The sequence below is a fragment of the Coffea arabica genome, chromosome 6c, assembly GCF_036785885.1.
Source record: "Coffea arabica cultivar ET-39 chromosome 6c, Coffea Arabica ET-39 HiFi, whole genome shotgun sequence".
Taxonomy (NCBI): Eukaryota; Viridiplantae; Streptophyta; class Magnoliopsida; order Gentianales; family Rubiaceae; genus Coffea; species Coffea arabica.
The window spans coordinates 61,383,168-61,398,774 of record NC_092320.1 but is presented as its reverse complement, the minus strand read 5'-3'; the positions used below and the strand labels follow the sequence as shown (position 1 = coordinate 61,398,774).

At 36.3% G+C, this 15,607-nt stretch overlaps 1 protein-coding gene and 1 pseudogene across 1 annotated transcript; one reads left to right on the top strand and one right to left on the bottom strand.

Moving 5' to 3' along the window:
• Positions 1–6,687: 6,687 nt before the first annotated feature.
• LOC113693426 (abscisic acid receptor PYL3-like) lies at positions 6,688–7,784 on the bottom strand (annotated as a pseudogene).
• A 127-nt stretch (positions 7,785–7,911) lies between these two features.
• LOC113693425 (uncharacterized) lies at positions 7,912–8,730 on the top strand. Its single transcript, XM_027211970.1, has one exon. It carries the CDS (start codon positions 7,912–7,914, stop codon positions 8,728–8,730), a length of 819 nt encoding a protein of 272 aa, XP_027067771.1.
• Positions 8,731–15,607: the final 6,877 nt, after the last annotated feature.

The window sequence follows — 15,607 nt, the reverse complement described above, 5'->3', positions numbered from 1 at the left end:
AAAAAGTCTAAATAAATTTTCTTTTGGATAAACAAAATAAGAATAAAAGTCTACTATATAATACAAGAATGACAAAATAACAAACAAGTGGGCGGCTAGTCCAGCGGAATTGTATTCAAGTCATGTGCTTGAGGTTGGGTGTTTGAATCTCCATCCATGCATCTTTAAAATATTTTTCCATATGGGCCGGGTTCCTCATAAAATCGGCATCTTTAAAATATTTTTCCATATGGGCCGGGTTCCTCATAAAATCGGCCGGTTCATCAGGTTGACCGGTCAAACCGCCGGTCCATTGAAAAGCCAACAATTTGAATGCAGAAATGATCCTATGAAGAACTCAATCCGGTTTCGTGGGCCGGGTTCCTCATAAAATCGACCGGTTCATCAGGTTGACCGGTCAAACCGCCGGTCCATTGAAAAGCCAACAATTTGAATGCAGAAATGATCCTATGAAGAACTCAATCCGTTCGTGGCCGGTTCATCGGATTGACCGGTTGAACCGTCGGATTGAGTTGTGTTTAATAACTATGGTTTAGATTAATTGTATAACAGTCAACTCATCATTATATAGCCATTATATCCATTATGGCCATTGCATAATAATGTATAGAATTTGTAACCGAAAACATTAATAGATAATTATAATATATTTGTAATTTTTTTTAAAAAATCCCATCAGTTACTATGGAGAGGAATCCATTAGAGCAAAAGTGTATGGCTTCACCAGCGTTTGTGCACCACAACTTGCAACTCCAAAATTTCGATCAAGGTATGGCACCTGATTTTTGGAAGGAGCCACTAGCTTTCCCAAACGAAATATTTGTTGCTACTGATCATAAAATCATCCTACCTGTATCATAAAGTTGTGCACCCTGAGGATGGTCACCTCGGCCACCCCCACATGTCCGAGGTGAACCCACCTCGTCCCTCATCGGAGCTGATCCGTGTCTTGAGCATAACCCTTGAGTTCGGCCGGATCCCTAGTCTACCGCGTAGGTGACCTCGGCACCTCCACCTCAGCTGCATGCTGATGATGTCAAGTCACCTGACATCACCCAGGACCAGTGCTTTATCTGAAAAGCACTGGAGGCACTTAATGGCACCTGCACGATACTCGCCGTCATCATACTCAGAAGGCTACAGTGTCAGGGTCAGGCCTCCTGACAGGGGACAGAGCCGTAATGCCAGAGAGTGGGTCCCACTAGCATGAGCCTTCCGCCCTGTCCTCTACTCTCCTCCTATAAATACCCCACACACACTCCCAACAAGTAAGCATACTGTTCATTGACTTTTACTCTTATTATTCTCGTTCTCATACTAACTTGACCGTCGGAGTGATCCCAGGGGAGAAGCCCCGCCTTCCACTTCGACCGTGTAACTTCACTTCATTCCACCCGAGGTGAAATAATCGAGTTCACCTCACCACCCTGACAAGAGAGCTGATTTCGATTGGACCGATTACCCGCCAAAAATCACCTCTTCACACCCATCTTTTGATCTACTTACAAGAAGCCCTGTCAAGTGCGGTAGGAAAAGAAGAGAATATATATTGCCTTGTTATTAATATGGTAAAATAAAGTAAGATTTCGTGTACGAGGTCCTCAATTAGTTGCAAAATTCTTCAGGAGATTGAAAGTCTGTTGTCTTTTCTTTGGATGGGTTGCCACTTTGCCATTACCTTGTCGGTGCTTTCTCTTCCACATAGGATGCCTTCACAGCCATGTAGTTTAAACTCTACTAATTGTTTTCGAACTACAGCTCGTTTCACAATAATATCTTGAAGATACACTCTATTTTCTAAAAATTCAAAGTAACCCATGATAAAACATTGGCATAGCGAAAGAATTCTCAAATCAAATATACATGGTTACAATATTGTGATCCCACTATTGCATCACAAACATCTCTTTTAAAAAATAATAATAATAGAGAAGGGGTAGAATTTAAAAAGTGGGGAGGGAGAGAATTGAAACCAAAGCCCTAAATCCTAGGGCCATAATTTTTGGTAATTAACCCACCCAAAAGCATTCCAATTTTGCTTTTGTTTCCCAAAAAAAAAAAAATCATTAAAAACATGCAAAATAATAAATTTAATGTGATTCGCATGCACAAAGCATGTGAGTTTTTTTTTTTTTTTTTTTGTGAATTGTGACACTGAGCTAATATGTATTTCTTAGCCTAGTTATCTCTAGTTGTTATGTGGAGTTGATTTAGCTAATCTATACTCTATATAAAAGTGCCTTGGTTGATTTACATTTTAGCGTTTCTTACCTTTATGATCTTCCTAATATGTGCATACTAATTATGATTATAGGTTAACTATAGAGAACAAAATTGTCATATTAATAAGCATATTGAAAAAGGACTTATATAGTCTTACTCTGCTATTAAAGTACGAGTTCTTAATTTGAAATCTTAAGAAATCAACTGGCCGAATTTTTCCTCTCACTAAATGTATCATAACTATAAGTGGAATTAAATTAGAACTACATCATTAGATTCTGATGAACTTCTCTTTTTCAAGTGAGCATGCCAGTAGTTTTTTATCTCGTTGTCTGTTCATCCAGGCAATCTATTAGCAATAGCAAACCATCTACAGAAGAAAAGAAAACATTTATTTGTGAGTAAAAAAGAAAAGAAAAGAAAGAAAACATATTTTGTATAAAGACTCTTTACAATGCCAACCATCAATTACGTGATTTCTAACTTAAACAAAAATTACATGATTTCTATTTCACCTAAAGATTTCATACAATCAGTGTTCACAAAGGTTTGCAAGCTTGCATGCATACATCATTAATTTTGATAGTCGCATTAATTAGGGTATTTGATATACATTAGTACTAGAAATTGTCCTTTCTCATTAACTTCTTGAAAAACATATAAAGATACAAATTAAGAGACTTCTTACCAAACATAAGAGTAAGAATTATATACAAATTCAATTAATTAAATTTAGTAGCACAGTTTAATCCATCGAAGCCTGCAACTCTTTCCGCACCTTAATAAGCCTGGGATACTGTTCCAAGTGTAGTGTAACTCAACAAATGGACTATATTCTTCTTCCTTCTTCATATACTTTCTTTGATATAATGATGAGATTATAGAAAGATTGGATTTGGTGCAATCAAATAAGTTAATTATATTAAATATTTCCATTCTAAATAGCTTGACATTTAAGAGCTATAACATAGAAAACATTTATTTTACTTTCAAAAATCAATTTGGCTAATGGGGGTGGGTGGCTACTCAATAAGAGGGCACTCATGTCTAAAGTTTTGAAAAATATATAGATAATTCGAAAACGTGTCCCAATTCAGAGGAAGTTGTGTGTGTATTTATATGACAATTTAGGTATAGACACCCACCAGAAAATTCCTTTAAAAATTATGGTTTTAATGGAATTGTTTAAGTTAAATGCTCTTGTATTCATTCATTGCTAAGTTAACATCTGATAGTCATAAACCAATGCATAGTAGCTCAATTCTTCAATGTTATACCTTTGTACGGCTAAAGCAAGCAAGCATGAAGTATTGATGTTAAATAAAATAATTTTACTCATAGGACTTAATCAAGATGGTCTACAAAAGTGCACAACCAAAAAAAAAAAGGAAATGAAAGATGGTTTTTAAGGATAAAACTCTAACCATACATTAAAAAAAAAAAAAACAGCACTATAACCATTTAATAATACCCCCAATATGCAAGTGATTGATCAAACATATGATTGTCTATTAGTTTTGTTTGTATCTATGCATTTGCCAAGAGGATTTGGGTTTAAACTGTTCGTTGTATTAGGGACATATTATTATTCCTAAGTTGGCTAAACTATAGCTCTCTTTATCTGTAAAATCACGTGTAATTTTCTATTATTTATAACTATTTAACCACAAGTTAATTTCTTTAAGCTCATTTCTACTATTACAGACTATAGTTCGAACAAAACTTTCTACTTTAACTTAATTTCTAAAGTAAAAGGTTGTAGTTATTATGAACAACATATGGAAGTTCTTTCCAATTTCAAAAGAGAAACTAGGAGAAAAATGCATTACAAAAATTTATTACTGCAATTAGCCATTGCGACTTAGAGAAGAAATTAAAAATAATTGAAGAATTGTGTTTGTGTTATAATCAATGTTTGAAAATTGGACTAGACCAGCCAATTCGACTGGTCAGACCGCAAACCGGCCAAGTCTCTGGTCCGGTTCATTAATATTGTTGACTTTTCATAAAATCGGTCAAAACCGCAAAAAATCGGTCGGACCGTTAAACCTAAATTGAACTGTGAATCGCAATTTTTTCATTTTTTCCCATCTTTTTTTTAAAATAAACCTAAAGTTTAAACACAAAACTTATCTATTGAATCTTTGGTTCTCAACCCTTATTTCTGAAAGAGTAACCAAATTCTCTCTATTTCTCACCCTCAAACTCAAAGATCGCCATTTTCTTTTGTAGTTCGATTGAATTTTGTTTAATTTCAGAAATTCCAATGCATTTTGTTTAATTTTAGAATATGGCTGTGGTTTGTGTAGGATTTAATATTTTTTCCTAATAGGTACAATTGAGATGAATTTATTTATTTGAATTTACAATTTTAAAATTTATTTGTGTTTAAAAATATTTAATTTTTTTATCAAGTGATGTCTTAAATTAGTCCATGGAATAATCTTATTCTATGCACAAGAGTGTGTGTGTGTGTGTGTTTGTGTGTATGTGGCTATATATATATATATATATATATATATATATTATCATCGAAACCGAGGTTGAACCGGTCTGTTTGATTGAACCTCGACCTGGTTATTTCACTGGTTCAATTAGCAGTTCGAGTTTCAAAACATATATATATATATATATATATATATATATATATATATATATTATCATCGAACCGAGGTTGAACCGGTCTGACTAATTGAACCTCGACCTAGTTATTTCACCGGTTCAATTAGCGGTTCAAGTTTCAAAACATTGGTTATAATATAACCTTAATCTTAGATCTGAGCAAGTTTCTTAACATTCCGCATCATGCCTAGTAGATTGAAGGTTTTTAAAGTTGAATATCACTATATATGAGTTTGATACTAAAAGTAGTGACTTTAATCAATTTACAAAAGTAAAAAATAAGTTACATGATTTTTCAATGTGAATGGGTTTAAAAGTAAATACTACAAACCTTATTTCCACTGGAATTAACTTTCTTACAGTTTGCCTAGAAAAGAATAAAGTAGTTTACAAACGTTGGTTATTTGATTATTTTGATAAAATTCTACATGAATAGAGCATATTTTGGTGACAATTGTTGAACTTTTCTATTGTGCAATGAATAAATACTCATTAGCATTTAAAGAAGAAGAAAAAAGGGTAAAAATGGAATGTCTTAAAATTTTGGATAACTTATTGCAAATAGAACTAAATAGCATAATTAGAAAATCATCAAAAGCAATCCAAAAAAAAAAAAAGAATTTTGGTGCAAAAGCAATATATGCAGTTTTATACAATTTAAAAGGAAAATGACATTTTCCAAAAAAGGGAAATAGGAAGAAGAAATATTGGGGAAGAAGGGGAAAGAGGAAGATCAAGAGAAAGGATAGAGGAAGAAGGGTGCAAGGGAAGAGGATGAGAAATGACAATGAAATTTCATAAATTTTAGCTTTAGTTTCTCTTCTTTTTTTTTTTTTTTACTTGTTTTTTGTTTGCCCTTCCATCACCTTTGGTTTAATTTGTATTTCTTTGAAATAGTTTGGTTGAAAAAGCTTTCAGTTAGTTCCTAGAAATTGGTATATTTTGCCCCTTTAGAAGGTGGTCGGAATTGGAGATTAGATCTAAACTAGACTGATTTGTTTTTGTGAGAAACATAAAATTAGCAATTTAAATATGAAAAGTATTTTTTTTTTAAAGTAAAAGGTCTTAAATTCAAGATCTTCTACTTATATTTCCTTCCACGTTACTATCTAATCCAACCCTTTCACCAAAATATGAAAAATGTTAAAATTCTTTTGGCAAAATATTAAAGATGATTTGTCCTATTTTCTCTACAAGAAAAAAAAAAGGGGATTATACAAAAGCCAACACCAATGTTGGTTTAGATTTGTATCCAACTCAAACAACAGCTGTCTTGTAGCAATTAACTTATGCCCAACAAAACACTTCCTTAATTACTAGAATATTGACAATTTTGACTCTTAGACTAATTTTCTTAATTGTATACATGCATCGCACCTGCTTTTTGATAGTTTTCAAAGTGGGGTATCGGTAAAAGTTTGTAAGTAAAGAAATGTGAATAATCTTTAGACAGCAATTTTATCACACTTGGAACACATTAAATTCTTCAATAGATATAAATTTGCATCAAAGGAGGAAAAAAATTCATAATTTTTAAATAAAGCCTAACAAAATTCTTAATTTATGAGTTCCTTCACAAGACCTTAATAAAATGAGCGTACTGTTCCTTCCATTGAACGAGCTCAAGGTTCTTTCCGTTGAACGACCCTACACAGTTTTTTTTTTTTTTTTTTTCTTGTGTGTCTAAAAATAGAGAGTTCAATGTGACTTCAAATCAAAGATGGTGTCATGTAATGAACAAAAGAAGAATGAGAAACCAATGCAGGTCTCTGCAATATGGAGAATCAACTTCCGCCATCCGGCTTCTGAAGCCTTGGAAAATAATAACCCTTGGTAGAAACTTCATTCTTGGCGAATATACCCTATAATAGATCTTCCTAACTTCCTCATCCCGATCGATGCATTTGGTCTAATCTTGCACTGCAGGTTTTCTGAGACATCATCAATTGATTTAAGATTTGACTTGATCACTACTTCAACTAGGTAGCAAGTCTCAGCATTGGCGTTTCCCTCAGGCACATCCACAACAAAAGATTCAATGACAAGAACTCCTGGTCATCCCTGAATCACTTTTGGATGGACTGAAAGAACCGAGGACTAGTTCTTGAGTCTATGATAACCTCCAATGAATCTCACGTTAAGTACATGCTCTTCATCATCAAGAAGCTCTAACCTCTTAGTCTCGGTAGTGGCAGGAACCTTGACTTGACATCCACTTCTCTAAAAGACTTCAAATCTTCAGATTTCCATGAACAACACGTCGGGTGTCTAACAATTTATCCTATTGGGGCTTATCAAAGCTCCTAACCGGAGACCAAACAAGATGAGCTAGAGCTTTGATGTGCCTGATGAGAATGGAACTGCATTTTTTTCATAGTCGGCTGATACCCGTGATGCTTCTTGATATAATTTTTCTCTACTGTGCTACATCTTCTTTGCTGCTTTCATCTTAACATCCAATCATCGACGGCTGCTGGTGAAATTATTCCATCTTCGTAATGCACCAAAACCAAGGACTGCTCCTAAATATTACTCCTTGCTCTCACTTTGATAGTCCTGTTTTTTTTTTCACACAGTTTAAGAAAAAAGTAGTTAATTTTGTTGGAACAATCAATTTAGGTACCTATTTTCCTAAAATACCCTCACATTAATTAGAGTATAATTTTATGAGAACTTGAATTGATGGTAAAAAAGGAATTAACTCTCATTGGGGTAGATTTATAAGTAACAATAACTTACATTGAATAAGGGTATTTTAGAAAAATTAAAATACAACTACATTTTTCAATTAGAAAGTGGATTATAATTTGGAACAGACGAAAAAGGAAAATAGGACTATCAAAGTGGGACGGAGGGAGTAAAAAACAAAGGAAACTAGGTTGAATCTTGGACGTCTTACGACTACTTGTTACTATTGCCGATATATAATACTTATCCATCGCAGTCTTTGAGCTCACAAGAGGTTAAATTTCTCCTCACTGCAAGACTAGTTTCACCAATTCGGTTGGGTGACGTCATCAGGTTGGGTTGGGTGACGTCATCAGGTTGGGTTGGGTGACGTTCAGGATGCCGAGAGCACCTTCTTCCTTCTTCATAAACGCAAAGAACATATTTCTCACCTATCCCAGATGTGTTCTTCCCAAACAACAAGCATTAGATGCAATTAGGAACTTGCAGTTTCCTATTTCCCCCATTTACATACGGGTTGCTAAAGAAACACATGAGGATGGTTCTCCTCATCTACATTGCCTCATCCAATTCGAAGGTAAATTTCGCACTGAATCTGCTAGATTTTTCGATATCAAATCTCCCATCTCAAATTCGATGTTCCATCCGAATGTTCAAGGTGCCAGGAATTCATCAGCAGTTAGGGATTACATATCCAAATACGGTGATTTCGTCGAATGGGGAGAGTTCCGGCCAGATGGCCGGAGCAGATTCTCATCTGACAAAGCAGATGAGGTATATGCCGCTGCGCTTGCCGGGCAAGATAAGGGCATGGCCCTCAATATCATCAAGAGGGGCGATCCCCGATCGTTCATTATCCATTACGACAAGCTGTCCAGCAATCTGGATAGAATATTCCAGAAGCCACCAGAACCATATGTGGCTCGTTTCCAACAGTTTGAACGCGTTCCTTCGTCCTTGACCCATTGGGCCGATGCGAATGTTACTGGGCCTAGTAACAGACCACACAGGCCCATGTCCATAATAATTCGACTGATCCTCTCCTTCGACCCCCATTATCTGCTAGATTTTTCGATATCCAACCCATTGCAACTGATCCTCTCCTTCGACTCTCGTGTCGAAGATGAGCACCCGCACCTTGCCGGTGCTGTTGATCGGAATCTGGGGAGTATACTTGATTTCGCAGTGGTCGATTAGCATGGAGAGCCTACGCACCCGTTGGATAATTGTCGAGGAGAACGCAGGGAAGGAGATCCTTATGGTCTGAGCATCTGATGATGCTCGTGCTTCCATGATATCTGATTTGTAGTATCCAGCAATGGATTGATCAGTTGGTATCTCCATTGAAATGTTCACGTGTTCCTGAAGTTGATGGAGGATAGATGATGAGGAAGGAAGTGTTTGTGTTGTGTTGGTGAAACGGTGTCGTTTATATAGAAGGATGTGTGTTGGAACTGTTTAGGACCTCTACCCATATGACGTCAGCCAACCCAATAGAATGACGTCACTCAACCCATTACAAAGTATCTGTTGTATTGGGTAGACTGGGTTGAGTGGGACCCTTTAATCGGACGGTCCGAGCGTCTTATAATATTACAAAGACGCTCGGGGCGGACACGTGGACGGCGGATGAGGGCAGCATACTAGTATGCGTACGTATGTAATGCATAGGGATTCAATGCAGCAGTGACACGTGTAACAGATTCGCATTGGATCAGTCCATAATAACAGACCACACAGGCCTAGTAACAGACCACACAGGCCCATGTAGTGGCCCAACTGCTCAGCCGAGATATTGTAGCCCACTTGGGATGCAGATGGGCCTGGGTCAGATCCACGATCTGAAAGGTCATCACCTGGCCCAGTCCAATCTCGGAGATTGCATTACGGATCTGGCCCAATGACGTTCCAGGCCCAATTAAGAGATGATTGGTGCTTGGCCTGACTATTGCGGAAGTGGAACGACAAAGTGCAGGCTGCTTGGGAGCATAGTTGCAGTGCCACATGTCCACGTCTTCTTCGGTGAAGAGATCGGACAGTATGTGCACTCTCGGTGTTCGGAACTGGACTTTGTCTGGTACTTTAGCGGTTGCTAGCTTCATATGCGCCTTTATCTTGCAGAAATTGACTCCACTCTTGATGTTGGAATCTTCGAGCTTGTACTTGGCCACCCACGGACACTTGTCATCGTTCAGGGACGAATACGAAGTGCCGTAGTAATGGAGTATGATCGGACATGTGACCGGAAATACGTATTCGGCCTGCAACTGATCCTCTCCTTCGACTCTCGTGTCGAAGATGAGCACCCGCACCTTGCCGGTGCTGTTGATCGGAATCTGGGGAGTATACCTGATTTCGCAGTGGTCGATTAGCATGGAGAGCCTACGCACCCGTTGGATAATTGTCGAGGAGAACGCAGGGAAGGAGATCCTTATGGTCTGAGCATCTGATGATGCTCGTGCTTCCATGATATCTGATTTGTAGTATCCAGCAATGGATTGATCAGTTGGTATCTCCATTGAAATGTTCACGTGTTCCTGAAGTTGATGGAGGATAGATGATGAGGAAGGAAGTGTTTGTGTTGTGTTGGTGAAACGGTGTCGTTTATATAGAAGGATGTGTGTTGGAACTGTTTAGGATCTCTACCCATATGACGTCAGCCAACCCAATAGAATGACGTCACTCAACCCATTACAAAGTATCTGTTGTATTGGGTAGACTGGGTTGAGTGGGACCCTTTAATCGGATGGTCCCACTCAACCCAGTCTACCCAATACAACAGATACTTTGTAATGGGTTGAGTGACGTCATTCTATTGGGTTGGCTGACGTCATATGGGTAGAGGTCCTAAACAGTTCCAACACACATCCTTCTATATAAACGACACCGTTTCACCAACACAACACAAACACTTCCTTCCTCATCATCTATCCTCCATCAACTTCAGGAACACGTGAACATTTCAATGGAGATACCAACTGATCAATCCATTGCTGGATACTACAAATCAGATATCATGGAAGCACAGATTGCTTTCCAATAATGTTTCCAAAGTTAAAAATCTATCCCAAAAAAGAACAAAATATTTGCAGAAGCAAAGATTTGCACCGGCTTGTAACAACCTTGATAATCTTGCTTTCCATTTACTCCTCAGACCTGAAAAAGAAAGAACGGGGGCTTTCTCTCCCAGTATAAACTCCGACGATCAAGTTAGAGAATGAATTCCTTTACTTGGTTCATAAAACTGTGAAATATCAAAAAAAAAAAAAAAAAAAAGTGTCTACCTCTTTTTCATTGTTGCCTCCTTTTACATTTCTTCGTGCAGTGAATCACGTATCTTACTGATTAATACTGTGTGCACATCATCTTAAGACCTTGAAATCGAGGTCTTGTATTGAGGTGTCATGTGGGGAACCTACCCAACACATTTGTCGTGTAACTAATGACTCACCAGTCACTTGACTTGTCCCTGAATAGACATCTGTTAGGATATGCGTCAATTCTGTGATATTTGTCCTTTTTATTTTCCTCTCTTCACATAGCATCCAAAATTTGTCTATGCCACAACTCATCTAGTGTTGCACATAAGAAGATGACACTATGAAAGTCTTGACTTCTCATTCTAATTTTGCAGAGCAAACTTCTGATTAGAAGCTTTTTACACTATTTTTTATACCGCCTCAAAACATTCTAACTTCACATAACCACTGGATCACTTAGCGGTCAGAAAAAGTCTCTTAGAATCTTTTTTGCTGTATTCGAGTCTGTGCCAAATAAATAGAGGTGATAAGGATCTAGAGAGGAGTGGGATGGTTAAAAAAATTCATGATAATAATGTACATTGTACGCACACATATAGCACGCAAGCTGGGGATCAGATATTGCGCAAGTAAAATAATGTTTACGTATTTCATTATCTAGAGCCATCATTATGGTTGAGAATTAGCCATTATACAAGTTATGTATACATCTTATTACGTACCTTTTTGTTATAACTAAAAGCCATTTCTGGCTCCAACCTGGGCATAGGTTTTTGTTTTCAAATTAAATGTCCGGGAACTGGATAGTTTCTGATCATTTGTTTCTATAGTAAAGATGGATGGAATCCCCTGTGGTTGAGCATAATACCTTCGACATCAAAAAGCTTATTTGATCCACATAATTTTCTACTAAATGGACACATGATTGCTGCTCAAACACACTGAAAATCTTGAAGCGTGTTTGAAGCCAAATCGTTTATCCATTAGGCCCGAATACAGGAGTCAGATTGCGAAGAAGTTGCTGCAGCAGACTTAAGATCCTTGGATTTCTCTGATAAATTTCATGGAAAGTAGAGCTTTGCAGTAATGGTACATCTCATTGATTCAATAGCCTTTTCTTATCTAGCTGTTTCAGAGAAACGATCCAGGCAATAAACAACTTTGTGCAACATTCTTGCACCAGGATTTCTAGCAAGTTGATCCTAATCCACCATGCAAGTCAAAACTTGAAGTGTGCCCTTACCCATTTCATCCAGTTTAGGCACAATGGAAATACTTCTGTTTCAAGCAAAAACTGAAAAGCAGTTTGGGCTTGCTCCGGGTCATCAAAAGTCGCAAGGTGACAGAGGATAGCCAAGCTATCGAGCCTCATTTGAGCCAGAGCTTTATCATCAGCTTATGTTTGGAGAAAGTGGTATAGATAATAAGGTATCTTAGCTGCAACAATGAATATTGAGTATTTGACAAAAGAAAAAATTTTAGTATTAAAATACCACATGATTACTCTGAGACGAGGGGCTAATATAGTTAACATATAGATTTTTTTTCTAAATAATCCTTTTCTTGCTTATTATTTGGTATTTTTTCTTTTTCATGTTCTATTAGGTTTTTGTGATTATCAAAGATTTTTTTTTTCTAAACAATCCTTTTCTTGCTTATTATTTGGTTTTTTTCTTTTTCATGTTCTATTAGGTTTTAGTGATCATGCATTTTATATTGTTAAATCACATAATTGTAGTTGCCAAAATTTTGCTATGTTTTCAATATTTTCTTGAAATTGTTTATCTATTTATTGGTCATTTATTTACATGCATTCTAATGTGATTTTTTATTATTTTGTAGGTTTTTTGAAAGAAAAAAAAATGAAAATTGACAAGTGTCCATTTTACCTAATAGTTTATGCATATTTTAATTTATTTATAGTTAATTCTGAGCTCCTAAGATAATGTGAGTGATGATTTTGGCAATATTTGATGTTTTTGAGTAATATTGAGAAGACTAGTGAATTCAACCTTTTTAGTTGTTAATGTTTATCATATATTTGGTAGGGATGAAGGAGCAAGGACAATATGGGGTCATTTAAAAAATTCATCACTGGATTGGATGAGAGCATACGGGGCTGGATAGTGAATTTCAAATCAGATATCAAATCAGATACCGCTAGAATGTTTTGTAAGAGAAAGGATGTTGAGCAGTATACAGTGTTGGATTGAGAGAGTGAAGTTGGATAATTGTGCCAAATACTCGTCAGAAAATTTTTTGAAGAAAAGTGTTTAATAGTATACGGCGCCGGATAGTGAAATTCGCTTCAAATACCGCTTCGTATACTTAAGCGGAAAAAATCTGCAATTTGTGCAACTTGCACAACTTGCATATATCTTTTCATCCTTTTTTCTGGCAGCATCCATGACATTTTGGCAGCAACAGTTTGGGCCCAAAACATCAACTTTTGTTAACTTTGTGTCATTTCATCTCACAATCTTGATTGTTCAACACCAAGCCAAGCTTCTTGTGGAAGATTCAAGAGATTTTGAAGATTATAAATATAGCAGCCTTTAGTCTTAGAAGAAGCTTTTGGGGAGTTTTAGTTTTATTTAGTTTTAGAGAGGGAGAGAGCTTTGGAGCAAAAGAAAGAAACAAAAGGGGTTGTGTCCTGCCCTTCGAGGCAAGACACAAACCCACCACATTCATAGCTTTTTCCATTTCTATTAATTTGTAGGATTAGTTTAGAACTTGTATTGTGCATCCATTCAAGTAAAAGCTGAGCAAGGAGGAAGATTGGGATGAAGAAGAGGCACGGTGGAGGCTCTAGTGACAAGGGTTATCCTCTTTCCCAAACTCTTTATCTTGTATTTAACTCCATGTTCAGTCAATCTACTAGTTTGGATACTATGTTGTTGTTGTTATTTTAAAGTTTATGCCTTGGGTATTTGGTTGACTATCTATGATTGTTATGTGTTGATTTCTTGATTATTTGGGCTATTATTTTAATTGAGTTATTTAGCACTATTGTTCTCAAAATCATGATTAACTGGCCATTGATTGTGATAATCTCAAGATGTTAAATTTGCAATGAAAATTGGAATTTGGCACTAGTTCATGAAAGTATTAAACCTAGGGAGTACACTCACGAAAGTAGAGGTGTACCTTTGTGGCTTGTTTTGTAGTAATTTCATAGAAGCAAATGAGATTATGTTTGATTTCATAACTGTGAAAGTAGGTATAGATTAGCTATAGGTATGGTTGGTACACCAACGAAATCCGGTATCACGTGCACAAAGAAATTACGTCATGTCTTAATTGAGATTTTAGTACTCAATTAGTTGAGAAGTTGCACTAGCATGCGTGGACAGGGATTCCATTACCCGGGGAGTTTTCATTTGTATTTTCTTCTGCTGAGTAGTTTGTATTTGTTGATTTTAATTTGTTGGTTATCTAAATAATAGAGAGACTTTAGTAGTGCCGGTAGTTGTCCGTCTCCTCTATGGGTTCGACCCTAATTATCCTATATTCGCCCACGACCTGTATACTTACGGAAAATCGAGTGTAAAGTAGTTTAGGAGATTGTAAATTTAGAACTTAACTGTGAATTGAACTTTATTGTTATATGTATACCCCGCGTATATCAAAAATCAAGAAAAATGAAAATAGGAAAAAGAAGAAAATCAAAACCTAGCCCAAGTCAAATAAAAAGGAAAAAAAAAGAAAAAATAATTGGAAGCTCCCCAGAAATTTGCTAAGACTTTTCTACCTATCTTTTTCGTTTTCCGTAAGACTCCCCACACACTCGAAGCTAACACTCTACTCCATTACACTAATTACCCTTTCTCCACAAACACCAGCATTGTCCACTCTTCCCAATCTATCTCTCAATCTCATTTTTCCTACTTTTCAAAAAATATATAAAATAAGAAAAATTCATACTAGAATGCATGGAAAATAAATGACATATAGATAGATAAGAATATCAAGAAAATATTGAAAATCTGGTTGTTCCAAAAAAAACTGAGAAAATGTCTTCATGTTACTCCTTTTACATGTTACAAGGAGTATATTGGTATGATTTCATATGTTTTGAGTTTAAATAGCATGTAAAATTCAAAACAACCAACCAGTCCACAAAAAAAGTCACAAAATCACAAGGTGGCATGCAAATATTGAGATTTTCTATGAAATCCACTTGCCAAGTCTAAAGCTAAACCAAATAAATGTAGGAAAGAAAGGACCTTAGACCTTAGTGATGATTAACCGCTGTGGTGGTGGCTAGGAACTTCAATCAGCCCTGTCTTTGCTCCTTAGCTCTTCTTTCTTCTTCTTCTGTTTCTTTCTTTCTTTCTTTCTTTTTTTGGTTTTTTTCCTTTTATGCGTTATGTGTGCAGGTGTGAATGTATTTGTGCGTGATTGTGTGTGTGCACGGACACAGAGAGGGAGAGAGTCGAGTGAGAAGAAAGAGTGTTAGTGTGTGTAGTGTGTGAAGAGTCAGTGTGCGCTAGTGTGTGTGTGTGTGTGTGTGTGAGAGTCTTGGGGAAAAAGAAAAGGGCAGGTAGGTAGTTGTTAGAAGCTCCCAATTATTTCTCTTTGTTTTTCCTTTTTCTATAACTTGGGCTGGATTTCTCTTTTCTTGATTTTCTTCTTTTGCTTATTTTCATTTTTCTTGATTTTCATTTTTTTTCTTCTTTTCAAAAAACCTATAAAATAAGAAAATTCATATTAGAATGCATGAAAATAAATGACCAATAAATAGATAAAATTTTCAAAAAAATTATTGAAAAAATAGGAAAATTTTGGTGTTTACAATAATCTGGTTGTTCCTA

What these genes read in the sequence shown, in the direction of transcription:
- LOC113693425 (XM_027211970.1), top strand. Translation starts at nt 7,912, where the DNA reads ATGCCGAGAGCACCTTCTTCCTTCTTCATAAACGCAAAGAACATATTT.